The 27,188-nt window shown below is 48.2% G+C and overlaps 1 protein-coding gene across 9 annotated transcripts in view; it reads left to right on the top strand.

The window, feature by feature from the left end:
- Nucleotides 1–27,188, top strand: part of LOC147425610 (uncharacterized) — a 170,145-nt gene that overhangs the window by 27,487 nt on the left and 115,470 nt on the right. For 4 of the 9 annotated variants that reach the window (XM_086499867.1, XM_086499860.1, XM_086499861.1 and 1 more), the window contains exons 2-4: nucleotides 1,035–1,104; nucleotides 1,179–1,316; nucleotides 2,030–2,220. In XM_086499867.1, coding sequence (XP_086355993.1) covers nucleotides 1,035–1,104; nucleotides 1,179–1,316; nucleotides 2,030–2,220 — 399 coding nt within the window. Of the gene's footprint in view, nucleotides 1–1,034; nucleotides 1,105–1,178; nucleotides 1,317–2,029; nucleotides 2,221–27,188 lie in introns of those variants that run through there. The other 5 variants (XM_086499868.1, XM_086499863.1, XM_086499865.1 and 2 more) reach the window with 4 other exon arrangements.

Below are 27,188 nucleotides of genomic sequence, written 5' to 3'. Positions count from 1 at the left end.
TAGAGTGTTTATTTTGTTTGGAGTGAGATTTCTTGCACATTGTACTGAGGAGCAACCACAATAGAGAGCACGCCATATCTTCACTGCTATAATCACCTCCTTCGCCTGTAGCATAATTTGATCTAACTGAGGGAGAGAGGTAGGAGTGTGAATTGTGGTGGGGGGAACAATTGGAGACGGAGATGAAATGGCTGGTGAGGTAAGTGCAAGAACAGAATGAGAAGTGGTGGCTGGGGTAAAGATATAGGAGGCAGGAGTGGAATGAGGCAAGTCAGTAGGAGAGAGTGATGAGGAGACGGTTGAAGAAGAGGTGGAAGTGTTGTGTGTGAATGGCAAAGCTAGTAGGTGTGATCATCATTGGGAGCTCAAGACAGTGAGGAGGGGGTAGCTGTGGAGTGCGACTCTCAGAAAACTGTAACTGATCGAGGGAAGCAACACTATCTTTAACTACCTTAGCTTGCTTTGGCTTCTTCGGCTAATGGATTGCTTCTTTGTTCTTGATTTATCTGGCTCTGCAGTTTCATAAGTGAGAAAATTTATGCATAGCCCAAGGAGGAAGCATTGGTAGGCTATGCTACAGATTTTTTGCTATTTGAGTGGCACTATAAATCCAACCAGCCTAATCTTACCCCAAAAAAGCATGTAAAATCTGGCAGCAATGATCGTCCCTTGGAATAATACAACCCCAAGGGAGACACCTCTGTAGATCTTTTCACAAAGGCTCTACCTTGTGAGAATTTCAAAGCTCTTGCCAAGCTTTGGGCTTCCTCTCCTTTGTTGATTGATCCTTCAAGTACTAACCATCGTTTAGTTTATTTTTACATCAAAGATTGTGAAGTAGTTACAATCGAGAACTTTCTCAACTTGGTACTAATTGGCTTGAAATTATGTTTTCTTTTGCGCACATTCTTCTTGTGCTTTTCAGAATGTCATCTTTGTTTTGACTGGCAGTTATTTTGTATGAGCTTGTTAACTGAAGAGCTCATGTCATTTTGTCTCTGTTGGTATATGACATTTTGTCTCTGTTGGTATAGAGAAATTGGAAATGGCTCCGTTTCAACAATGGTACAAGATTTTTTCAATGAGTTTTGCCTCAAAAATTCTGTAGGTGAATGCAAATGAAATTTGATCAAGGATCTCATGTAAGGCAATCTGTTAATTGAGCGGTAATTTTGCAGGTGGTTGTGAAATTTCCTCCAAGCAGAGGGTACATGAGTAATGTCTTGAAACTTCTCATCTTAGCTGCAGAGTCAGATCAACAGGAGGTCTTGGATGAGTTTTATGATCAACACGTTGCCTTTTTACACTCTTCCGAGGTAACACAGGAAAAGATTTCCACTGGACACCTTACTAGGTCTTAGAGGAACCACTAGTGTAAATTCTTGGTTTACTGTGTGCACAATTGTTGGTCCCATTCTGGTGAAAAGGGATTTTGTGAGTTAGTGATGAGTGTGGACATCATTGTAGCCTGCTGACCCCAACTTTCAGCTAAATTTGGCTTATTTTTCTTGTTGGTGCGTGCTGGATGCTTTTATGTTCTTGCAGAGGACATGACTCTGGTTGAAGTCAAAAGAGTAGGAGAAGGTTTTCAAAACTAATCATAGACTTAAGAAATTTGAACTTTTTGGATGATTATAAGAAATGTTTTGTGTCTTTTGGACCCTGAAGGAAGCAATCATTTACAACTTTCCGAAAAAGCAGACATCATGATTCTTTTAGACTTAAATGGAGTCTATGCCAGCTCTTTATAAGTGAAGGCAATAGGATAAAGCTTTGAAACATATCACATAAATAGGAGTACATAAGATTGCCATGCACATTTGCACATATTGGCATATTTCTTTTAGGTTATCGGTAACCTACTTTTATTCACGAAACCTGCTGCTTCAGTTATAACTCAGCTCAGGTTTTGGGGGAGCAAAAGAAAGTGGTTATGCATATAAAGGAATTCTGGTTGTGGATACAACCAGAGACATGGTTGAGTAGAGTGGGAGGCTTTTCAACTTGTTTGGTTGATTTTCTTTGACAGAACAGTGGACAAAGTGCATTAGAGGGATTCCACCATTTTACCCAAAGATGCCATAAGTCTTACCTTTATTCATTCTCTGATGATGCAATTGTCAAGTTGGCAAACTATTTGGGCGAACATCAAGCGTCTAAGTTTAAGGACTTGGTCTTGACCATCCAAGTCTCATCAAACATGCTGGAGGGAAGCACCGGGTACTGCTTCATGACTTTTGTTGTACTCTACGTTTTGAAATGTATATCTGAAGAAACGATAGATTTGGTCCGTTAATTGTTTACCCATAATTGACATTGCGGTCATTGTTCTCACAGCTTTTTGACTTCTGCAAATTTACGACGGCCTGGTGCCACCTCACAACGTGATTTGAGCTGCAGTGGATGCAATCACACCGTCCTCTGAGCGTAGGGATTAATTTGAGCGAGAAGGCCCAAATAGTCATTGCCCTCTTGAGCCTTCTACTGCACTTTCTCTATTTCCTACACTTGTGTTCATAGTTCAATGATCTTCTTGTCTTTAAGGAAAAAAACAAAAAGAAAAAAGAAAGGAGGCTGATTTTTTTGTTACTTGAGAATCCCTCAGAATGCCCAAATGGTGCTGATTCTGAGGGCAAGTACATGGCTGTTTACAAAGCGAGCCCGAACACGACAAGTGGAAGCTGAAAAAACTGAGTACAACCAGCCACAAGGGTAAAACTGTAAGAACTGAAAAGCCAGGGCAAAAAACCTGTCCTAAAGAGAGTAAAAAATGCATTGGCAAGGTAAGTGGAGAGAGGATGACAGCAGCCTTTGAAAGATGGGCGCTTCCACCAAAGGCTCACTCCGCAACTATGCACCAAAAACCTGAACCACCAGAAGCCACCAGCAGTGATGTGGAGAAAGGAATAGCTGCAATGGCAGCTATTCCTTTCTGTGTGCTCTCTAGACTCGATTTGGGGCAGATGGCTGCCAACTGGTACCATCTGAAAGTGAAGGCTATGGAGAGACCGATGGGAGGGAGAAGTTGACGATGAAGATGCGAGAGAAGAAACAACTGGCATCACCAAAAAAACTGCAAGAGGAGGCCACAAGATGACAAGCAAAGCGCTGCACTAGAGCAGATAGGGAGCTGTCAGCCAAGATAGAGACAAGTCCACTTGCTGAAGGTGCCTCCAGAAAACTAAATCTGGGAAGGGGATTAAAAGAAGACAATGTAGGAGGCTCTGGTGTTGACCTTACAAAATGAATCTTGGTAGAGAGAGTAGAACAACAAGCTAGCATCCCAACAACCTAAAACAAAACAGGAATATATTGGAAAGAAACTAGAAGAAGAGAAAGACTGGAAGAAGAAAGAAAAAACACTCCAAAGATGAACTTCACATCCCCACTCTCACACACCCACCCACCTAGAAGCTAGTCTAGAGAGCACACAGAAAACAAAGCAAAGAAATCTGCCACACACACACAAATTTCTTGTGAATCAGTTTGATTAATTTACTGGTGGAAAACCTCTAAGCGAGGAAAACCCACCGAAAGGATCATATACAAGGGGAAGAACACAGAACTGTTCGGCTGTACAATATGGCTAGAAGCATTCAGAGGAAAGCTGATGTATCTCTGTGGTGATATCACCAACTTCCAAGGCGAACCGTAAAGATTGCCTAAGAGAAATCTTGAAGAACGAGAAAGGATCTGCATGAATGCGGTGGAACATAAAAGCATTACGCTGACTCCATAGGGTCCAGTAAGCGCAGTATCTGACCCACATAGAGAAGACCGCGGAGCGCTTCATGATAGTGAGATGCCAAATGCCCAAAACCTTTTGTGGAAGACCACCCTTGGAAAACGAAGCCGCATACAGGCCGATACACGGCAAAGGAAATCTCTAGTAGTGCAGCAATCCCACAACAAGTGGCAAACATTCTCTTTCGCAATCGAGCAACAGACACAAGAAGAAGGGTGGATATGACGTGCCCTAAGAAAAGTGCCGACCGGGAGCACTCCAAGGAAACAACGCCAAAGAAACAGTCGCTCCTTCAAAGGCAAGTGGCTTTTCCACAGGGCAGAGAGAAGCTTTGTTGACCAGATATAAGATTTATGCATGTGCCAAAGGGCATTACAATAATCAACAAGTCAAGGTTGTGGTAGAAGAAGAGCATAAACTCGACTGACACAAATATCACAAAAAGGCGTTTCTCGAAGATTCCAATCAGATATGCTATCACCATTAGACAAAGGTGTAATGGGCAAAAAGTCAAGCAACTTGTGCTGAAGCTCTCTCCATAATTGACGGCAATGCATGCCCAATCCAAAACGGCGAGCAGCGAAAGGAAACTCAAACGTGTATCCGGTCCCATCGACCACATCCTCGACCACACAAATGCCACTACAAGAGAGAAAGTAAGCTTGGTGAGGCGAGCGGTCTACCAAAGTAAGAGAGAATGCCCGACTTTAGTGAAGACTCTCCAAACGAAGCGAATCACCTACCTGCCGAGCATTCCATGATTAATGAACGGTAACCTCTTTCCAAGCAGATACCAACGTGGAAGCAAGAGGACATCTAGGAATGTGCCCTTCCATCTTGCCAAAGACCACCTCCCAGATAGATGATTGTCAATGGCCAAATGAGGGAGTAACAACATGCTGACATAGGTATGCAAACATAAGAGTCCAAGGCTGAATTTGTTGCGCAAGTGTAGGCAATAGCATAGCTTTCCTAGCAAGATCATGCCTACGCAAGTCCAAGATATTAAGACCACCAAGACGTTTAGGAGTGCAAAGCTTCTCCATCGACATCAAACGCAAGCCTTGTGATCATGGGTCCGCCACAAATGAGACAAAATGGCTGACATAATAGTATCAAGACAATGACAAGGCCAATGCATCAGTTGCAAAAAGAACTGAACATATGCCATTAGGATACCCTGAACGATTTGCAGACGAACATGCAATGGCCAAGTGGATAACTTCCAGTAATGCAATCTGGCATTCAAACGTTGCATAACCCAATCCACTTTTTGAGAGTGAGTGATGTGCCATCCAATTGGATACCCCAATTGCGTGGTAATTACATTCTTAGAAACAATCTCACCTGGCCACAATAGACTAGGCAATCGCAAGAACAAAATGGCAGAAGCTTCAATTTACAAAGTTGACTTTAAGACCAGCCGCAAAGCTAAACAATTCCAAAGCTTCTATAATCACTTGGACATCAGCCTGCTGATTACGAGGCATAAACAACGAGTCATCCGCATAGGCTTGGCCAGTAAAGGTATGACCCGAGGGTAAGTGCAAACCATGAAGATGCTTAGCAGAGGTCAGGGGATCAAGATACATCAACAGGGGGTGAGTGGCAATAGCATACAACAAAGCACTAAGGGGGCAACCTTGCCTAACGGAATAGCCGAGAGGCCATGATTCCATTAATTTACCTTCTAGGATCCTTGAAGATGTACTACAAGCATACAAGTGAAGCAAAATGAGCTACAAGAGCACCCAAGTGCCTTGCCCCTGCGGGGGGGTCAACCTCGCCAAAAGGGGTTTGGAGGTGCAAAGGGAGACACCACCGACTTCAGCGGACACCACTTGTGAGCCGACACCCTTCCAAGCGGGTATGGCATTTCCTAGGGGAAAACCGTCGGGTTACAAGGGCAATTTAGCGTGGTGAGCGATACGTTACCTGGAGGAGGAAACTCCGAAGGGAAGACCGAAGCAAGTCTTGCAGTACTTGGGCCTCTGAACAGAGGTACTTGGTCGCTGTCACGCCCATAACTAGTCAGCGAGATGGGTCTCTCAAGGGCATTGCCCTTAGAGTGTGGATAATTCTGGCCTCTTGGGGAAGCAAAGCCTCACGTAGTCCAGAGGAAACTAGTGACAAAAGCGTCTGCCCTAGGAGCCTGGGTGCATAGTCTCGATCATTCTTGTGCACTTTTTTGGTGTATGAGGGGAACGGCCGGGCGTGCGCAATCCAACTCCTAAAACCAAACAAAACAAAAAACCACATTGGCCAATTTAGCACCAAACCCTAGGCACCTCATCGTGGCAGCAATGAAGTCCCACTGTACATTGTCAAAGGCCTTTTCGATAGCAACTTGCATAACCAGCACATCTTGCTGAGTGTATTTAGCATACTCCATGCCAATCATAACATTAGCCAAATTGTCCATAATCTGGCAGCGTGGAATGAAACCATACTAAGCGTGATGGAGCCCTGCAAATGGATGGTCCTTAAAGCAGTGCAACAACATCTCAGCCAATAACTTGTCACCACCGGCATCAAAGTAATAGGCACCAGTGCGAGAATTGCTCGCAAAGCACTTGCTTAGGCAACAATTTAAGTAAACTTTCTTTCAAGAATGTGGAAAATCTTGTTTTGCCATGCTGCATTTATCATGAAAAGCAGTGGCTATTCAAGAGCGTCCCAAAAGGAGAGGAAAAATTCCACAATAAGCCCATCCCAACGGAAAGATCGCGAACGGCCCAATGCAAGCAACGCACTATGCAATTCAGACTCAGTGACGGATTCTCCAGGCATCGTGCATCTTGCGGAGATAGGATCGGATGAACGTAAGAAAGCAAAAATTTATGCGCTTGGCAAGCAGCCGAAGATGCCCGAGAGGGAGCAGCAAACACCTTTTCGATAATGCGAAGCCATGGCATCAACAAGTTCCTGCTTCGAAGAAGTCCAAACACCCGAGGGAAGCATAACCCGCTTGATTGGTTGTGTGACCCTTGCATGATGCAAATGCTTAAAGAATTGCTTCGAAGCGCAGCCTTTGTCCATAAAATCTTGTTGACGGGCATGTGTCTGCCATTTAGCGATTTTCCGCTTATCATTATGGTGAATACACACACAAGCTTCACACAACTCCGACATCTCAGAGTTAGACAAAGGCCGCAAATCAACCGATACTTGTTTCATTGACAAGCCTGTTTCGCAACATTTGACTTCCCCCCGAGCGCACTGCATGTAATGCGTGCCATAGTCATGAATAACACTTTGCACCCTCATGAAAAAGCGATATAGGGAGCATCAAGATCAAGATGCATGTGAGCAAGTAGAGGGGGAATAATATAAAAAATCATGTCTCGAAAAACTGCATGAGTGAGATGAGCATTGTTAATATGCAACAAACGTTTCCTAGGAAGAGGCCGATCATAAAGAGACTGCCCAAAGTTAAGAGTCAATTAAACAAGGTAATGATCCGACAACTGCAAGGCTCATGTCACATACGAAATCCTCATATTGTTGCAAATTAAGCAAACACCAACGATCCAACTGTACTTGATAAGAAGAGTGAGCAACATGCCGAAAAGTAAATTCAGAGACATTTGGATGCAAATACCGCCACAAGTCAATCATCGACGATCCAACCGGACCCGATAAGAAGAGTGAGCAACATGCCGAAAAGTAAATTCAGAGACATTTGGATGTAAATACCGCCATAAGTCAATCATTTGTGCATAAGCAAAGAGATGATCCCATTCTTGCCTTTCCGCAAGTAATATGTGTGAATTACTTGTGGTACTATCATCCATATCAGGGGTAATATTAAAATCACCACAGAGGAATTTATTGGAAGTCCATGAGTGAGAAGAGATGTCTCGCCATAAGGCAACCCTCTGCCCAAAGTGGCTACAAATTGCCACGCTAAAGGCCCACAGGTGCAGAGGGCGCGTAGAACAACAAACTGTTGCAAGTCACAGGGGCACTCAGAAATGTAGGGGCAGGTCACACAACAGGTGCAGGACACAGAGAGGCTACAGAAGACTTGTCGTGCAAGACTAAAAGACGCGCGCAGGCTTGAAGGACACGCATACGTTTGGAGGTTGCGGCAGGATTTAGTTTCTCTCTCTCTCTCTCTCTCTCTCTCACGCGCGCAAACACACACACACACACACACACACACACACACACACCATCTGAGCACACACTTGGAGAAACTTGGAGAAAGTTTGTAAGAAAACGTTTTGGACATTTTCAAACTCTTTCCAAGTAGACACTTCAACTCCATAAAGAAGAACCGGTGTCACCAATGTGTCAAAAAGCTACTTCTTGAGAATCCAACATTTGCCATTCCGTGCATTACACATTTCTCAAATGCATAGTACGCTCTCTTCCCAACTTCCAAACGATGCATGCCACTTGTGATTGGCCGGAACCTCAAGGCCAAGGTACCTAAAAGCTCTCAACAACTTCAAGTGTCTCATTGTTGTACACAATGCATGGCTTCTCCTTATGGTTGGATTTTACCAGCATAACCTTTGCTTTGAATTCATTCACAATGAGCCTACTATGCAAGTAAAAGTTCTCAAAGACAACCATAAGCTTTTGTGTATCCTTTAAAGTGTGTGCTAGAAAGCACTACATCGTTCAAATACAACAAAAGCATGATTACTGCATTGCAAATAGTGACCTCTTCAATGCCTTCTTCATGCATAAAGTATTATTTGTTCGAATTGATCATTGCATAGGCCAAAGAGAGTTGATAACAACCGACGCCCTTGTTTAACCCCAATAGTGCTTGCAAAAATTTCTGAAATTCCACTTCCCATGCGCAATTGACATATCACCTTCTCATAGATTTGAGAAACCGCAAGCATAAACTCACTTGGCACTTGGAGTTCTTCTAGAGAAAACCCTAGCACTAGTGCCAGCGTTTACCCTCGTGTTCTGCTTGTCTACGAGGTGCCCTCTGCGCTTGCTCCTTGGTGTACCTGCCTGCCTCGCTGTTGTTGTTTTGTGCTATAGCCTCCAAGCGGCAGCTGTGACACTACTGCCTACCCATGAGTACCGCCTAACCCCGCTGCTACCACTGTTCCCTGCTAGTGGCTTACCATTGCCAGTATCCATGACTTCAGCCCGTGGCTCACCAGCTCCTTGCCGGCAACCCTCGCTGCCTTGCTCCGCGCTATACCTGTTTCCAACCTCCCTTCTCAAGTTCTTGTTGCCTTCGCCTTCGGACTGCTTGGACCTCTGCCTATCCAAGTGGGCCATCGTGTGTGTGTTTGAGAGGGTTTTTGGATGTGTGTGTGTGCATATGTGTGTTTTTTGCAGCTATATCCGTGTGTGTGCGTGCGTGCTCGTGTGTTGTTTGTAGATGTCTGTATGCGTGCATCTATGTGTGTGTTCCTTTTGTTTAGTTTTAGTTCAGGGTTTTGTGCCTGGGCTTGTGTATATGCCTGCCTGCTTGCATGTCCGTGTCTTGGAGTAGGCGTGTGTGGAATGTATGCTGTGTGAGTGTAGATTTGGGTGTGTGTTTGTTTGCTTGATGTGTTTGTGTGTTGTGCGTGCATGCTCGGCTTCTCCGTGCGCTTGTGCCTCTCACTCATGGTGGAGCTCCATCAGGCTATTCAAATGGAGTCGTCGTCCATGGCTTTCTGGGCTTTCTTCCCTCCACAGTATGAGTCGTCTGGCAGAGTGCTTATCGGATTTGGCCTCCTCGACCTTGTCCCTTGTTACCGATTGTTTGAAAGGGAGGTCTTGCCACATACTTTTACGCTCATCAGGAGGGTGAGCTATTCACAAGTTCTATGCCTATAGGCAGCCTTGTACTTTGCCTTCGGGCGATTGCATCAGATTTACTTCCCTCTAGGTAGGCACCTTTTGGGCGCCTATAGGGGATCAAAGTAAGCTCGTGGAGGAGTTCAGAAGCCATAAAGCTTCCCGAGATGCGAGAATTGCAGTGACATATTCGGCTTCGATTGATGAAGAAGCAATAGAGGATTGCCGCTTTGTTTGCTAGGAGATGGGTATACCTGCAAGGAAGAAGATGTAGCCAACTGTGGAGAAGCAGTGGGGATCATTCCTTGCTCAATTGACATCAACATAGACACTTATGGATAGAGGAGATGAAACCTGCCTGTTCAATCCAAAAAGGGTGGTAGACTTTACTTCAAACCTTGATTTAGCTTTCACCCATTATTAGTCGTCTATTTTACCTGTACTTTCAAGACACAACAAAGGGGAGAGGGATACAGGCTGCCAGATTGCACCTGTATGAGTAGATCGACACCAGATTGGCCCCTAACTTAGGCGCCCCTTTCGGTATTTCTTTATTGTTCAAACGAGGGAATAAACGCTGTGGTTCCCTACAAGCTGTCCCGCACAAACTCGGATGAATTTCCACTGTTCTAGCCTGATTTCGGCAGCATAACTGTACTAAGACACTTCACAGTCAGTATTCCCACGCATTGACTGACTTTCCCGACGCATACGGGCACTTTGCAAAACATGGCGAGAATCTGCAGCACGCTGAATTCTCTGTTTTCAGCCCCGAAAATGCGCCAGATCGCATGTACAGTGGTCCCCTTGCGTCCCCGAACCTCCTGGGGGTATTAGGGTCCGTTTAGGGCCAAAACCCTAAACCTGCAAAAATACACAGCAGGCTGTAATTTACTGTTTCGGGCTCCGTTTCGCGTGCCGGTCGCATCCTTAGCAAGTCCTTGAGCTCCCGCACCTGTAGGACTACTTGCCCTTTGAATCGGACGAGATTTCTGGCGTGAAACCTCTCCGAATTCACCTGTACCTGCGGGGGGATTAGCCGCTAGCTAATCTAGTACTTGTGCAAGAGGCTCTTGCCTCGGCAATCGCGCATGAACCCACACAACTGTACATTGGTCAAATGAAAAGCCCACTAGAGGGGCATAACATTCTGCCATAGAGGAGAGAGAGGGCAGTGTGTAGCGTGCAGGGCATCACTCCTGGCACCGCACTGTACATAGGAGGGAAAGCAAGCACTCTATAGCTCTTAACCCGTGACAAAATCTGAAAATGAGCCTCTCCCAGCTTAAAATTCAGCGCCCCCTTCTCTTGCATGAGGAAAGTGCACCAGAAGGTGCCACTTGGCACATTTATAAGCATTTTCCCGTTTCGGGGTTGCCGCCTAAAAATCTCCCAACCGGTTGCCCAGTTGACTTCACGGCAGAGTAAGAAAATGTTCCCCTTGTCATTCCGGAGGTAATGACGCAAACACATTTTCAGGTCCCAAAATAGCAGTTCCCTAAATTTTAGGAGATGCTGCCATTGTATCTTTCTAGGTCATCCGACCCTCTTTGTACACTGTGACCACATCCAGAACTGAAATGTGGCCTCTGTAGCAAAGGATTCCACTTTGGCTAGTCAATGACCCCACTTTGGCTAACCATAGTCTTTGTCCAACCTTAGTGCTCTCTTGCCCTCAGGCCTGGACTCCCTCTGGACAGTTCCACACTAGCTATGCAATGCAAGGCAGTTAGATTTCCCGAGGGGTGTTTCCAAAAAGTGAAAGTAAATAGATAATAAGAAAGAAATCAACAAAAAGGATAGATAGTAGTCACACGCTGGTGACATACCCCCCTCTTGAAATCTCAAACATCCTCGTTTGCATCTATGTCGTACATGCTTGCAGCCAACACTGATGCATTCAACACCTGTCGACACATGTACGACACATACATGCTCATTGTCAACCCTGGTGTATTCAACACCTCGTCGACTCATGTATTGCGTGTGTGTGAACCCTGTGCCAATGACATAGTGGTAGCTTCGCACTGTGCCATTGCTTTGAGTCACTAACTTTCCAATGACAAAATGGTAGCTGCACATTTTGCCACTGTCTTATAGTACACGTTGGATCCCGTAACACTTTCGAGCATACCCAAACCGACAGCTTAAGAATGCAGTTAATGCAGTTACACATGTACTCTTTAATAGAAGCAATTACTATATCCTTGACAAACTGACAAGAAATACTTACTTCTATAGCACTAACCAAACTTTTGGACATTCCATAAGAGCAATTGCCAAACTGACAATCTGTACAGCTCTAACATTGATGTAACAGGTATTTCATTTGAGCTCACTTTAAATACCATGTACATCATTTGTTTCAAAAGCCATTGTCACACTGACAATCCATGTAGCTTTGAAACTCAAGGGGTCAAGGTAGGTTGCAAATCAAAGGCTTCAAGGTAAAGTGATAACACAGTTGGTGACTCTGCAAGTTCACCTTCTTCCATCCACTTAGCATCTATTGGTGGATAGTTTCTGAACTTTACTAAGTAACGTCTAGCAACCTGGGAAAGATGTGATTAAAAGAGGATACGGCTCGCTGCTGCTCGCACCTCTCCCCCCTTGCGCCATCGCCCTCCCTCACTCCCTCGCGCTGCTCTCCCGCTTGTCCACCTCGCGCTGCCCCCTTCTCCTCGCGCTACCCCTGCTGCTGTCCGCTGCACTGGCAGCCCGCAGCTGCCCGCTGCCCAGCTCAGCCAGCTCTCCCTGCCACTCCCCCCCCTCGCGCTGCCCCCCGTTGCTGCCTGCTGCCCAGCCAGCCCGAAGCAGTTCCCGCAGTCAACCTCGCCAGCCCGCCCCCTCCCACTGTCCGCCCCCCTCGCTTGCTTTTTACCGTTAGCCTTCTCCCTCTCCATTCTTGCTTGACGGGCGTCGCCAGCACCATTGACGTGCTCGGTCCGACAGGTCTTCCCCCCCTTTTTTTCGTCGACGATCCTCCGCCTTTTCTTTACCAGTAGCAGACACAGATGGCGGCTCATGCTCCACCGCAGAGGGACTCCAATGAAGCCCCCTCTCCCGACCCCGCTGAGCCCACCATTCGACTTGCTCTTACGCCGGCAGAGCAAGCGAGCCTTGCCACAGAGGTAGAACGCTTGCAGGCGACTTCTGTCATCTGCAAGGTTCTCGGCACTCGTCCCAGCAGAGGAGAGCTGCGAGACCTTCTCCAGGCCCGCCTCCTCGCAGAGGTGGGCAAGATCTTGGATGTCCAGATTCTCGGACGGGGGTACTACCAGATTGAGTTCGAGACTTCCGAGATGGCCTCCAAGGTCATAGCTATGAGTCCATTGGCCATCCGAGCATCACGCGCCCACTTTCGACAGTGGCGACATGGTTTTGACCCGTCTTCGGATGTGCTAGTAGAGGAGGCGGACATCCCCATCTCAGTCTGCTTTCCGGGATTACGGAGGGAGTACCTTCCACTTCTCTCCAGGATTGGCTCCGCCATCGGAACTGTCCTGGAGACACCTCGTACGGCAGCATCAGTAGCTGCCAAGGCGGCTGGCATCCCTTCAGTTCGAGTTTTGGTCAGAGATACCCACACGCTCCCGAAGGTCATCCTTCTGCCTCGGGTGAGTGGGGGTTGGTTTAGACAGAGTGTGGAGTACTCGGGTCTCCCGAACCAGTGCTTCATTTGCAGACAGATGGGCCACCTAGCGAAGGCCTGTCCACGGAGGAGACCACGACCCGCACCCCAGCCTCAGCCCCAGCCTGCCAAGGCTGGGCCGCAGCCATAGCCAACGACAGAGCACAGATTCAGCGCCACCCTCCGAGCGTGGGGCTCCAGCGGAGGAGGGGTGGCAGCAAGCCCGTGGCCGTCGACGCCAGGGGCCACAGCGACAGCCTGGCACTCAGAGTGGCCCTCAGGTGCCTACTCAGCAGCAGTGGGTTCCCACGGGGAACCGCTTTGGTCCTCTTGAGCAGGAGGAGCCCCCTACGCCAGCCACCACCTCCACTTCACCCTCGCCAGCCGCTCCGCCTTCCGATCTCCCCTCCTCCTCCTCATGCCCTCCCCCGCCCTCTGCTACCGCTCACTCCCCACCTCGCCCCCCCCATGTCTCTGCCGCCCCACCCCGCTTCTCCTCCCCCCCCCCCCCCCCCCCCCCCCCCCAGCCCCTTCTCCCCCTCCTCCTGCTTCAGTACCACAGTCGGCTCAAGAGACTGGACCCTTGCCGGCGGCCAGGAGATCTCTTGGCAGCGCCTTCGCCACGAGTCGCCTAGCGAGAGAGGGTCAGCCCTTCATGCGGCCCCCACTGCAGATTCAGACTTCTCCTCTTGCAGCTATCCCTCGTGGTTTGACGAGCTTTGACCTCCGACGCCGCTGGGATTTCTTCGATTACGGGTTTACTCGTTTTCTTGGCGATTCCGCAGCAGACCACGAGGCAGCCTGCTTCACAGTCCACGCTTTGTTCCTCGCCGCTAGGGGGACAGAGGCCTTGGACTCAGCAGTTGGTTTCTCCTTCCTCCTATGTGGCAGGACTGAGACAGAGTGGTCCCTCGACTCAGTGGTGGGATGGTTGCATACACAGGTTCTCGAGTTCTCTCACCACATGGGAGAACTTGGCATTACAGATTTGCTGCAGACTTTGTGGCCACTGGCCAAGTTTGCGGTGACACCCCCAGATTCTGCAGGATGTAGACACATTGTGGTGTACTTTTTTGCTGATACGTAGTGTTTGCCTTGCTATGTATTCATTCATGAGGACTCCTGGACAGAGGAGGTTGCTTTACGCACGGCTCGCTCTACTTGGGCTTGGACCAGGCACTCATTGCAGTCTCGCCTATCTAGAGGACGCTCGGATGCGGATTACTCCCCATCCAAGCCTGCTTCGAAGATAGCTCGTCTTGCTGCTGCGGCAGCATCTGTTCTCTCTCGCTCCCCATGAGGATCGTCTCGTGGAACGTGCAAGGACTAGGTGGGCCCCAGTTTCAGCGACAGCGGGGCCGATTGCGTCAGGAGCTTCAGCGTTGCCTTGTGGGAGGAGAGATTGATCTCCTTATGCTTCAGGAGCACCATTTGTCTGAGAGCCGCATTCGGCGATGTGGTCAGATTTTGCGTGGACGCTATGATACCTTTTGGTCAGCTGCTTTTGGACCTGGAGGCATCCAGGGTGGGGTATGTATGACTATTGCGGACTCATTACAGCAGGCCATTGTGGGCAGAGGGATTATTGTACCAGGCAGGGCTCAGTGGATTACTATGCAGGTTCAGGGTAGCCTTGTGGGTTTCCTGAACATCTATGCGCCCAATGTGGCGAGTGCTCGTGCAGAGTTTTGGTCACAGATTGTTGAGTCTTTGCCACAGGTTGACCAGTGGTGTGTAGGAGGGGACTTCAACATGTTGGAGGACCCTTCTGACAGGATCGGAGGCAGCCATGCTACTTTGCATGGAGTCGAGTTAGCAGCTTGGGAGAGGTTTTGTATGACGTTGAGGGTCTCGGATACATGGCAGCATTCTGGCTTTGTGAGGCCTCCAGAGAGTCTTGCCTTCTCTAGATCGGACCGCAGAGTGGGAGGAGTGAATCTATCGCGCATAGATCGCTTCTACACTAGTGACCACTTCAGTGACTTGGGGGGATCAGTGGGCATCCTGGTAGGGACATCCTTCTCGGACCATGCACCAGTGATCCTCACAGTGGCAGACAGGCAGAGGAGTGGGAGCACGTTGCTTCGCATCCCAGAGCGGGTCTTGTTGGACTCAGCACTCAGAGAGAGGGTCGAGGCTCTATGGATAGAGGGCATGGACAGCCAGGCTCCACCTGCAGACAGAGTGGCCTCAGGCCTAGCTCAGCTTAGCCACTTCTTTCTCCAGGAGTCTTTGGCTCGACGGGCTGCAGCGAGAGAGGAGGAGCAGCGTCTCAGACGAGGCATTGCTTCACTACAGAGGATGCAGGAGCAGCATCCAGACAGTCCATGGTTGGAGGAGCAGCTACAGCAGGCTCGACAGGAGCTTGCTTGCACAGAGGAGAGGCGCCATGAGTTTGCCTTCCACCGACAGGCATCTCAGTGGACTCAGGTGGGTGACAGAGTGACATGTGTTTTTTTTGAGACAGTGGGACCTCGGCACTCGCATGCCAAGGTCAATCAGTTGAGGAGACCCGATGGGTCAGTTGTCTGTGAGCCAGAGGATATGCGTGCAGTTGCTACTGACTTTTACCGTGAGCTACTGTCGGCTGAGCCCGAGTCAGAGAGACAGGATGCATGCAGGGAGCAGGTCTGGGCACAGATGCCTTGTCTTGTGACTGAGGAGATGCGGCAGAGGCTTGAGTTACCTCTTCAGCTTGAGGAGCTGCACACGGCCCTTAGGGCCCTCCCTCGTGGTAGCTGTCCAGGCGAGGATGGGCTGACTTTCACCTTCTTCTTGGAGTACTGGGACCTGCTTGGCCCAGATCTTTGTAGTGCCTTTCAGTACATTCTACACACAGGAGTGATGCCGGATAGCATGAGTGAGGGCCTGATTTACCTCATTCCAAAGGAGGGTGGCTCCTTGGATGAGATTCGACAGTGGCGTCCCATCACCATTCTCAACTCAGCCTACAAAATTCTTGCCAAGGCTCTGAGTTTGAGGATTCAGCCACTTTTGGGGAGCCTTATACATGGGACTCAGACAGGTTTTGTCAAGGAACGCAGTATCCTTGACAACATCTTCACTTTTTGGAAGGCTTCTGCCCTTGCACGGCTCCGTGGGGAGGACCTTGTGATTCTTCTTCTCGATTTTGAGAAGGCATACGAGAGAGTTGACTGGGACTTTCTAGAGGGCATGCTACGTAGGATGGGCTTCTCGGAGGCTTGGATCAGAGGGGTGTCAGCTTTGTACAGGCAGGCCCACAGTCAGGTGCTTTTGGCAGGAGGTAGAGGTGAGCGCTTCATGCTCACACGATCGGTCAGACAGGGTTGTCCTCTTGCCCCCTTTCTCTTTCTGTTCTATGCGGAGGCGATGAGCAGATTTTTGGTGTCACAGCAGGTTGGTTTGAGGGGCTTAGCACTCCCTATACGGGGAGATGAGCTTCTGGACGCTGAGTTTGCCGACGACTCAGCCTTGTACTTAGAGGGCCAGGAGGCCAATTTACACAGATGTGGGCAGGCCTTGGAGACCTTCTGCTGTGCATCGGGCGCACTGATCAACTGGAGAAAGACAGTGGCTTTCTCAGTTGGTAGTGCTCCTGTGCCAGATTGGATGCCAGGAGAGGGTTTCAGGTGGATTCCTCCAGGGACTGCAGTTCGGTACTTGGGTTGTCAGGTTGGTTTGGATTTGTCCCCCGAGCAGCAGATTGCTCCTCTTCTCCTGTCCATCAGGAGAAAGCTGTTACATTGGAGCTCAGCACGACTTTCGCTGGCTGGTAGAGTAGTAGTTGCCAACCAGGTGTTGTTGGCGACTATGTGGTACATCACTTCTTGCTGGATCTTCTCGAGTTCTTGCATCAACCAGGTAGAGAGGTTGATCAGGAACTTCCTTTGGTCTGGTCGCGACACTCAGATTGCCCGAGCCAAGGTGGCTTGGTCGGTCATCACACTTCCTTGTTCTCAGGGAGGGCTTGGGATCATTGATCCAGCACAGCAGAGCAGAGCCCTTCTTGGGAAGTTCGTCGTCAGAGGACTTCTTCCAGGCGAGGAGCCCTGGAAGGAGTTCTTGTTGCAGAGGCTTCGTGCCAGGGTGCCTCAGTCAGGAGGCCCTTGGCAACCTTCGACCAGATGGATCTTTACAGAGTTGCGCCGAGTTGGTTTGAGCAGGAGACTGGAGGACCGATTCGCTGTGAGTTTGCTTCGTTCTTGGGAGCTCTTGCGGCGTGGCCTAGAGCAGCGGCAGCCGACGTGCACGGAGGAGCGCCTACGGCAGCCCCTCGTCTGGAACCCCATGGTTAGCACTCAGAGAGGCCACTTGGTTGGGAGTAGGCCTCATGTTTCTTGGGGTCCCATGGCAGCAGGTCCAGCACGCTCTCTAGGTGACTGGCTAGAGTTCACAGGTTTGTCAGAGGAGGTGCAGGTTGTCCAGCTACAGGGCATCAGAGGGGTTCAGAGCATGTGTCAGGACATCTCAGAGTCAGTTCCAGCTGATTGGCTCACGCCTCTCGAGCCAGTAGCACCCCGGTGGATGGGAGCCTTCACACGACTGGAGGTTCTCATTTCAGTCAGGGCTTGCTCAGAGACTGTCCCAGCCCTGTTCTTCGAGCTTCAGGGTGGGGGACGATTACAGAGAGTTGCAGTAGAGGCCCCGCAGGTAGCAGAGTGTTGTTTCCAGAGGATCCGAGTTGTGGGCATCTGTGGGAGGACTTGCGTCATAGACCCTGACCCAGCAGCTCTTGAGATAGGACACTGGAGGCTATGGGCTTGGGAGTGCTGTCCACTTGCACGAGTACAGTGGGATCCTGGTGAGTGGCTTTGGAGGGACCCATTCTCCTCTGCAGACCGCCCAGGAGTCCCTTTCTTTCTGTACACTGTTCGGCTTGGACGTCATATACTTGCAGCACAGAGAGAGGCCCGCCCCGCTGCAGCACGTCATTGGTAGGAGGAGGGTCTCACAGTTGAGTTCTTGGCAGCTTTTTGGCAGAGGCTGTGGGACTCCAGACAGTCGAGGCGCGTCACCTTGTTCCAGTGGTTGGTTGCACACAGAGCCACAGCAGTAGGGAGCTGGCTTGTACATAGTGGTCTCTCGGCCGCATGTACAGCCTGTGACCAGTTGGTGGAGAGTCAGCGACACTGTCTTTGGGACTGCCCCTCGGCCCAACAGGTGTGGCTTCGAGTTCTTCGGCTGATGCCTGCCCTCTCCACGGCTCGACAATACACTTGGGGGGCGGCGGCTTGGTCCACCCTCACGGGCCCGGCACTTCAGTTTGAGCTATCTTCCACCAGCAGGATGATAGTGATACAGGGGGGTCGACCTACACTCCAGCCTTCTACAGACCTTACTCCACAGGAGTGGAGCAGTGAGAGAGCGGAGTGTTGGGAGCTCATCAGCGGCCTAGCTCTCTGGTTCATCTGGCGGGCCCGTTGTTTCCGCATCTTTGAGGCTCGCCCTGTACCACCAGCGGAGACTGTTCGTGACTTTTGGCTAGAGCTGATCCACACTCTCAGAGGACAGCATGAGGGACTACAGGGCAGCTCCGACCGCATGCGGGAGCGCCGCGAGGCTTTCCTTCGTCTCTGGCGCCCTGGGCCGTTTTACACCATGGTCCAGGGGGTGCTCAGATGGCACTATTGTCCACCTGTGTGGCTTTTCCCTCCTCCCATCTCTTGATTTAGCCCCATTGTATATATGTTGTTTTTTCATTGGGAGAGTCTCCCCATCATGTTTGTTGTAGCCCTCTCTTGCAGAGGTGGATGTAGCCCTATGGGCAGCTTTCATTAACTAATAGAAGGATCTTTTTCTCGGAAAAAAAAAAAAAAAAAAAAAAAACGTCTAGCAACCTTGTCTTTCACTTTCCTTTCTTTGTGTGCCAAAATTTGTTCAGGGACCAAGATCTCCTCGACTTCCGGCTGATCTTCAGCTGGCATATCTTCTGGCACATCACCCACATAGGGTCTGAGAAGACTCACATGAAACGCATTGTGAATCTTCCAACTGTCAGGCAATTTCAGCCTCTATGCAACATTACTGATTATGTCGCATACTTGAAAAGGCCCATAGTAACGCATGCTGAGCTTTGGAAACAGTCTTTCCTTGCCCTTCATCTTCTTTAACCTTGCCTTTTCAAAGCGTAAAAGCACCCAATCACCAAGTGAATATACCACTTCACGACGGTGACGATCAGCTGCTTTCTTTTGCTTTGCCTGAGTCTTTTCTAAGGCCACTTTGACCTTCTTGTACATTTCATCCATGTCCTGAACATACTTATCTGCTTCAAATATCTTGTCCTTTGTATGCAATATGGGAGGAACTTTCTTGCCACCTTCAACTATCTCAAAGGGTGCCTTGGCAGTTGATGAATGCATTGTATTATTGTATGCATACTCCACCAATGGCAAATACTGCTCCCACTTTCCTTTATGCTCTGACACATAGCACTTCAGCTATCTCAAAGGGTGCCTTGGCAGTTGATGAATGCATTGTATTTTTGTATGCATACTCCACCAATGGCAAATACTGCTCCCACTTTCCTTTATGCTCTGACACATAGCACTTCAGCAGATCTAGGACAGTAGAATTTGCCTCTTCTGACTGCCCATCTGTTTGAGGATGAAATGAAGAAGAGAATTGAGCGTGGTGCCCATATTCTCAAACAAGCCTCTCCAGAACAAACTTGTCATGCGTGGATCACGGTCGCTAACAATCGACTGTGGCATGCCATGATACTTGAAAATATTGCTCATAAACAAGCGTGCCATCTGATCAGGTTTTATCTTCTTCCTGACAGGAATAAAATGAGCTTGTTTGCTAAATCTGCAAATAATGGTCCAAATACCATCGTTTCCTGTCTGCGTTCTCGGAAGATCAAAGATAAAATCCATAGCAATACTTTCCCATGGTTTATCTGGAATAGGTAGTGGTTGCAATAACCCTGGTGCCTTTTGCCTGTCAAACTTGACCTTCTGGCAAATTAGGCATTCTCGCCCAAAGGCATCCACATCTCTTCTCAATGTAGGCCAGTAGAAGAATGTCTCAACTGCTTTAACTGTAGCATCGATACCACGATGCCCTGCATACGGTGGGACATGACTCTCTTCCATAACTTTGCGTCGCAACGGCTTTGTGACACACAATCTGCCATGCATCATCATGAACCCGTCTTTAAGAAGATAGTGTTCATGACGTTGTCCATCCATTAGCTGCTCGAAGACCCTTGCAAAATCTTCATCATTTGCATACTGTTCTCTCATATCATCAAGTTCATGATGATAAGGAATTGACACAGCTGAAATTTGTGGCTTCCTTGACAAGGCATCAGCCACAACATTCTTCTTGCCTTCCACATGCACAATGTGAAAATGAAACATGGACAAGATATTTGCCCATCGCATATGCTTCTCAGATAACTTTGTCTGTGTCAAGAAGTATCGCAAGGTCTGATGGTCCGTTTGGACAACGAAATCTGCTCCTAGCAGGTAGTGTTTCCAACTTAAGAGCGCATGAATCACAGCCAGTAACTCTTTCTCATAGACCTGCATGGTCATCTCTGGCCCTTGCAAAATTCTGCTCTCATAGGCTACTACTATGCCATCTTGCATTAGCACTGCACCAATGCTACTACCACAGTCGTCGCACTGGACCACAAATGACTTCCTAAGATCCGGCAACACAATGACGGGATCTGAAGTCATCTTTTCCTTTAAGAGATTAAAAGCTGAAATCTCTTTCTGTGTCCATCTAAAGGTAACTGCCTTCTTTTGAAGAGCATGTAAAGGTGAAGCAATCTCAGCGAAATTTCAGATAAACCTTCTGTAATAGGAGCATAGTCCCAAAAAGCTTCGGACATCGTGCACCGTCTTCAAATCTGGCCATGACTTGATCGCTTCAACTTTTGCAGGATCCATTCTGACACCATCCTTTGAGACAATGTGTCCCAAAAAGTGGATCTCTTCCAGAAAAAACTCACTTTTCTTTGCATTGATGAGCAACCTATGACTGCGTAGCTCTTCGAACACAATGGCCAAGTGATGCCTATGCTCCTCTTCATTCTTTGAGTAGACTATCATGTCATCAAAGAATGTACCAACAAACTGCCGGTGTGGACGAAAAATTCTGTCCATCATCCTATTGAACGTAGCAGGAGCATTTGTGAGACCAAAGGGCATCACTAAAAATTCATAAAGGCCAAACGTCGTTCTAAAAGCAGTCTTGTGCACATCCTCTGATCTAATGCGGATCTGATGGTACCCACTCTTTAGATCTATCTTGCTAAACATAGCTGCTCCTTCTAATTTTTCCATAATATCATCAATTCTAGGTATAGGGAACCTATTCTTGATGGTATTCTTGTTGAGTGCACGGTAGTCGATGCACATATGCCATGAGCCATCCTTTTTCTGCACCAACAACACTGGAGAACAGAATGGAGATGAACTGGGCTGAATCAGCCCCTTTTCTAACAGCTCCTGTACTTGGCCCATTATCTCTTATTGCTGAGCCGCACTAACCCTGTATGGAGGCTTATTTGGTGGGCTACTGCCTGGCACCAAATCTATCGCATGGTCCTCGGGTCTCTCTGGCGGTAATTGAGACGGTAATGAATCGGAAAAACAGTCACTATACTATTGTAAAAACATTGACCTTTCTTTATCTAGCACAAATAAATTTGATTCATCACAATCTGACACTTCACGTGCAAAAACCAAGTACGCAGAAAGATGCTTTTTCATTACAGAAGTAATAGTAGAAGCTGATACAGTGGGAATAGACTCCCCTTTAAGCTTTACATCCAGAATGTGAGTCTTTCCCCTGCTCTGTACAGTGATCTTTTTGTTGTAGGCATCCATGATTCCCTGTACACGAAACAACCAAGGAATACCTAGCAACATATCACATCCGTCCAGTGGCATGATGTAAAATTCTTCAGCATCTACATAGGACTGGATATGTAGACGCAACTTTCCAATGATGGGTGTCATAGCCTCTGTATGGCCAGGACATGCCAAACCTGCCTCTGCTGTATACCCCATCTCTTCAGGTCTGATTCCCAACTTTGAATCCAATTCTGGGGAAATGAAGTTGGCTTTGGCATCTGGATCAAAGAAGATAAGCACTGTTTGATCCCTGACCTTTCCCCATGCTCTGCAAAGCTCACTTGCATCTTAATTTGGCTTGTCGCCCACCATATCTGGCACTAGACGAGCCATGGGCTTCTTTTCTTTCCTGTCCTGCTTGTCTTCAGAATCAGCTGGCCTTTTCTTTGTAGGACAATTGTAAGCAATGTGGCCAGGCTGCTCACAAATAAAGCATTTGTTCTCTGTCCTCAGGACCTTCTTTTGCTCTTCAGACTTGCGAGGAAAACGTCTTTTCCATTTCTTCGTTGGTCCCTTTTCTGATTCAGCCGAAGCTTTGCCTTTCCCTGCGTTGGCTGGCTCCTGAGTCACTTTACGAACCTGCTTGGAAACATACTTCTTCGCTGAATTTTTCTTGGCTGATCCTTCCTTGACGCCAGTATTGAATTCACAATCTTCTCCCTTGAGAAAACCATTGCCAGTGTTTGCTACCTCGATGAGCTGCGTCAAAGTAGTGACTTTGGTCTTCGTACAGTACTTTCTCAATCCTTTAGGTAGGCCACAACAGTATTTTTCAATCTGTTCTGTCAATGGCATGAACCTATAGGAAGTTACTGGAAGTAGAGCTTTCCAAAACTTCCGATTGTAGTCATCCAGATTCTTGCAAGTAGCAGCATTAAGCTGGTGCCATTCTGTCATGACATCTGCTTCAATGTCATCAGATAACCATGCTGCTGCAAAAATCTGCTTGAAGTAAATCCATGTGGACGGAGCTTGCCCTTGAAGCAATAAAGTTGTCCACCATTGTCCCGCATTCCCTGTCAAAAAAGTGGCTGCCTTGCGGACCTTTGAAGCCTCTGTAAAGTTTCCCCCTGCATAGGCCTTGTCAAACTGCTGGAGGAATGAGAGAGCCTTCTTCCTGTCATCAAACCCTGTAAAGGTCGTGAAAGACACACCTTTGCCACCTTCTTTGTACGGAGTTGGCCTCTCCAGCGGCGTCAAATTGTCATATGGAAGTGACTGAAACATGGGAACACTATTAGGGTTCATCTGTGTTCCTTGGCCGCTATTAACTTGACCTGGAAATGCCATATTTGGCTGTTGATTTGTAATTCTAGCCATACCAAAATTTGTCTGTGGCATCCCAAATTGGCCTTGAGTGCTCTGAAACCCTGGTAGCATGCCCGTGACACCATACATGGGGTTAGGCATCATCGTTTGAGCACCCCCGAACATTGTTCCTGGCGTGTAAAACTGATTTCCAGGTGCATGACCAGCCATGCTCTGGAATAACGATCCACCTCCAAAATAGCCAGGGTGTACTGAAGGTGGTGGGAAGACATGTTGCATAGCCTGTAGGTTGCTTCCCTGCCCATTAGAACCATCTATAGGCTGCTGAAAGGTCGCGGGCTGAACTGGTACAGCTTGAAAGACTGGCATCTCAGCCACCTGTTCTTGCACCTTAGGCATAGGTTGTGGAGACTGCATGTTCTCCGTCAAGTGTACAGGTGTTTCCATTGATTGTGCGGTATGAATCACCTGTGCTCGAGCCTTTACAGGCTTTTGAATATGATCCAGTTACCCAACTTGCTGAGACGGAACAGGAGGTTGCAGAAAGGCTAAAAACCTCGGGTTCTGCATTACTTGTGTGAACATAGCCACAGCAGTAGCCAACTGGGTCCTGAATATATCATCATCCCTCTGTGGTGGTCTTGAGGACTCACCCACTTCATGTGTCTGTTGACCCTGTGAAGAGGAAACCTCTTCAGTCACATCATCTGGTCTGTCAGCCATAATTGCAATTCCCTGTGTCTGGTCTATGATCCCCTGTGTCTTCAAGCCCAATCTGACCAAGGCTCACTTCTATGGGAGAAAGTGATTTAATCCCGTCGATGGAACCGTGAAACCGGCCTGTTCAATCCAAAAAGGGTGGTAGACTTTACTTCAAACCTTGATTTAGCTTTCACCCATTATTAGTCGTCTATTTTACCTGTACTTTCAAGACACAACAAAGGGGAGAGGGATACAGGTTGCCAGATTGCACCTGTATGAGTAGACCGACACCAGATTGGCCCCTAACTTAGGCGCCCCTTTCGGTATTTCTTTATTGTTCAAAAGAGGGAATAAACGCTGTGGTTCCCTACAAGCTGCCCCGCACAAACTCGGCTGAATTACCACTCTTCCGGCCTGATTTCGGCAGCATAACTGTACTAGGACACTTCACAGTTAGTATTCCCACGCATTGACTGACTTTCCCGACGCATACGGGCACTTTGCAAAACCTGGCGAGAATCTGCAGCACGCTGAATTCTCTGCTTTCAGCCCCGAAAATGCGCCAGATCGCCTGTACAGCGGTCCCCTTGCGTCCCCGAACCTCCTGGGGGTATTAGGGTCCGTTTAGGGCCAAAACCCTAAACCTGCAAAAATACACAGCAGGCTGTAATTTACTGTTTCGGGCTCCGTTTCGCGTGCCGGTCGCATCCTTAGCAAGTCCTCGAGCTCCCGCACCTGTAGGACTACTTGCCCTTTGAATCGGACGAGATTTTTGGTGTGAAACCTCTCCGAATGCACCTGTACCTGCGGGGGGATTAGCCGCTAGCTAATTCAGTACCTGTGCAAGAGGCTCTTGCCTCGGCAATCGCGCATGAACCCACACAACTGTACATTGGTCAAATGAAAAGCCCGCTAGAGGGGCATAACATTCTGCCATAGAGGAGAGAGAGGGCAGTGCGTAGCGTGCAGCGCATCACTCCTGGCACCACACTATACATAGGAGGGAAAGCAAGCACTCCATAGCTCTTAACTTGTGACAAAATCTGAAATTGAGCCTCTCCCAGCTTAAAATTCAGCGCCCCCTTCTCTTGCATGAGGAAAGTGCACCAGAAGGTGCCACTTGGCACATTTATAAGCATTTTCCCGTTTCGGGGTTGCCGCCTAAAAATCTCCCAACCGGTTGCCCAGTTGACTTTACGGTAGAGTAAGAAAATGTTCCCCTTGTCATTCCGGAGGTAATGACGCAAACACATTTTCAGGTCCCAAAATAGCAGTTCCCTAAATTTTAGGAGATGCTGCCATTGTATCTTTCTAGGTCATCCGACCCTCTTTGTACACTGTGACCACATCCAGAACTGAAATGTAGCCTCTGTAGCAAAGGATTCCACTTTGGCTAGTCAATGACCCCACTTTGGCTAACCATAGTCTTTGTCCAACCTTAGTGTTCTCTTGTCCTCAGGCCTGGACTCCCTCTGGACAGTTCCACACTAGCTATGCAATGCAGGGCAGTTAGATTTCCCGAGGGGTGTTTCCAAAAAGTGAAAGTAAATAGATAATAAGAAAGAAATCAACAAAAAGGATTGATAGTAGTCACACGCTGGTGACAGGAGAAGTGGGATCATAAGCATAAGCGAGTGCATAATTTTTGGTGGTGCGGAGATATCTGAGGATGTGTTTGGCGGCTTGCTTGTGCACTTTGCAGGGTTGTGACATGGCTTTAGACAGAATGTGACCAATGTAGCACAAATCAAAGCGAGTACATGAATTGAGAAAGCAAAATTGGTCACAAAACTTTAAAACGTGAAGAACAGGCCAATAGAGGGCATCGGTTTGAGTGTAACCATGAAATTTTAGTGCTAAAGTGTGTTTTCGAGGGACAGGGCTCAATTCGGAGGAGCAAGTGCTCATGCCATAATAGATTAGAAGCTCTTAATGTATTTCACCTGGGTAAGCTTGATCCATTGACTGTAGGGATCGCAATTTACTGGAATGCCAAGAAAATAGGTCATTGGTCCCTTGCCAGTGATAGGGAACTCTTGTTGGAGGCAATCGATTGCGCAAAGAACCATAATGTCAATGGTGCCGATGAATAGGATGTCATCGATCAAAGAGACCAAGAATTGCAAGACCGTTACTTTGAATGCCATATGCCGATATTGAAGTCGACTGTGAGGTGCTCCCAACCACAAGCAACTAGGTAGTTGTGCATGCGGGTATACCATTCTCTAGGAGATTGCTTTATACCATATGGAGGCTTATTTAATTTGTAGACATAATCAAGGTAGTGTGGATTTGCAAAATGGGGCGGTTGTGTCATATACACTAGCTCATAGATATGCCGTGCAAAAATGCAGTTTCGATATTTAGATGATGCAAGGGCAGATTAAATTTTGCAGCGATAGTGACTAGTAGCCTAAAACGGTCATTCATAGAATATGTGAGTATGTGTCGAAGTAGTCAACGCGATACCTTTGAGTGTAGCCCTGAGTGACAAGGCGGGCTTTGTAGCACTCAACTGTGTCGTTAGGGAGGTATTATTTCTTGAGGAGCCACTTGCAGTTGATGATATTGTGGTGTTCCAAGGACAAAAGAAGATCACTTCTTTGAGGGCTTGAAGTTCGGCTTGACTTGCAGCATGTCAGAGCTCGCCTTCACTGGAGGATAGAGCATCAATGATGGAGATGGGTAGAATATCTTCTACTAGCTCAGGCGAGGCGTCAAAGTGGAGTTCTTGTAGAACTGCGAAGTAGCTCGTAGCAACATAAATATTTGCCAGTAAGCATCTGCAAACACGGCTTCTAAAAGCGGCGTGATCAAGGTGCGGCGCCGATGGTGATGAGTCGGAAGATGTGCAAGTCGTTGGAGAGGTAGCGAAAGTCGAGGTTAGGGGTTCTACTTCGTCAATTCCAGAGGGAATGAGAGGGCATTGCATGGGAGTCTTCTTCTAGTGAGGTATTTGGGGAGGTGGGAGTCATGGGCAAGGAGGGAGAGTGAAGTGGCTCGCAGGGAGGAGCCGCCATGAATGGAGTTGTTTGTTGGTGATTAGTGCTCTTTTGGCCGTTTTATAAGTGTGCATCATTGTGGAGGGAGCCGATCGATGCAATGTGGGTGGAGGGTGGTGGGAAGCGCTGTCGAATAGGTGAGAAGGGAGCGCAACTGGCTGCCTACGATGGTGGAGGGAGTTCAAGTGAGTGAGCGGTAGTAGGAGGCGCTCTAGTGGCCCGCAAGG

The sequence above is a fragment of the Adiantum capillus-veneris genome, chromosome 25 (assembly GCF_014529385.1).
Source record: "Adiantum capillus-veneris isolate H3 chromosome 25, ASM1452938v2, whole genome shotgun sequence".
Taxonomy (NCBI): domain Eukaryota; kingdom Viridiplantae; phylum Streptophyta; class Polypodiopsida; order Polypodiales; family Pteridaceae; genus Adiantum; species Adiantum capillus-veneris.
The sequence above is the reverse complement of the archived record's forward strand: the minus strand, read 5'-3'. Positions and strand labels throughout refer to the sequence as shown.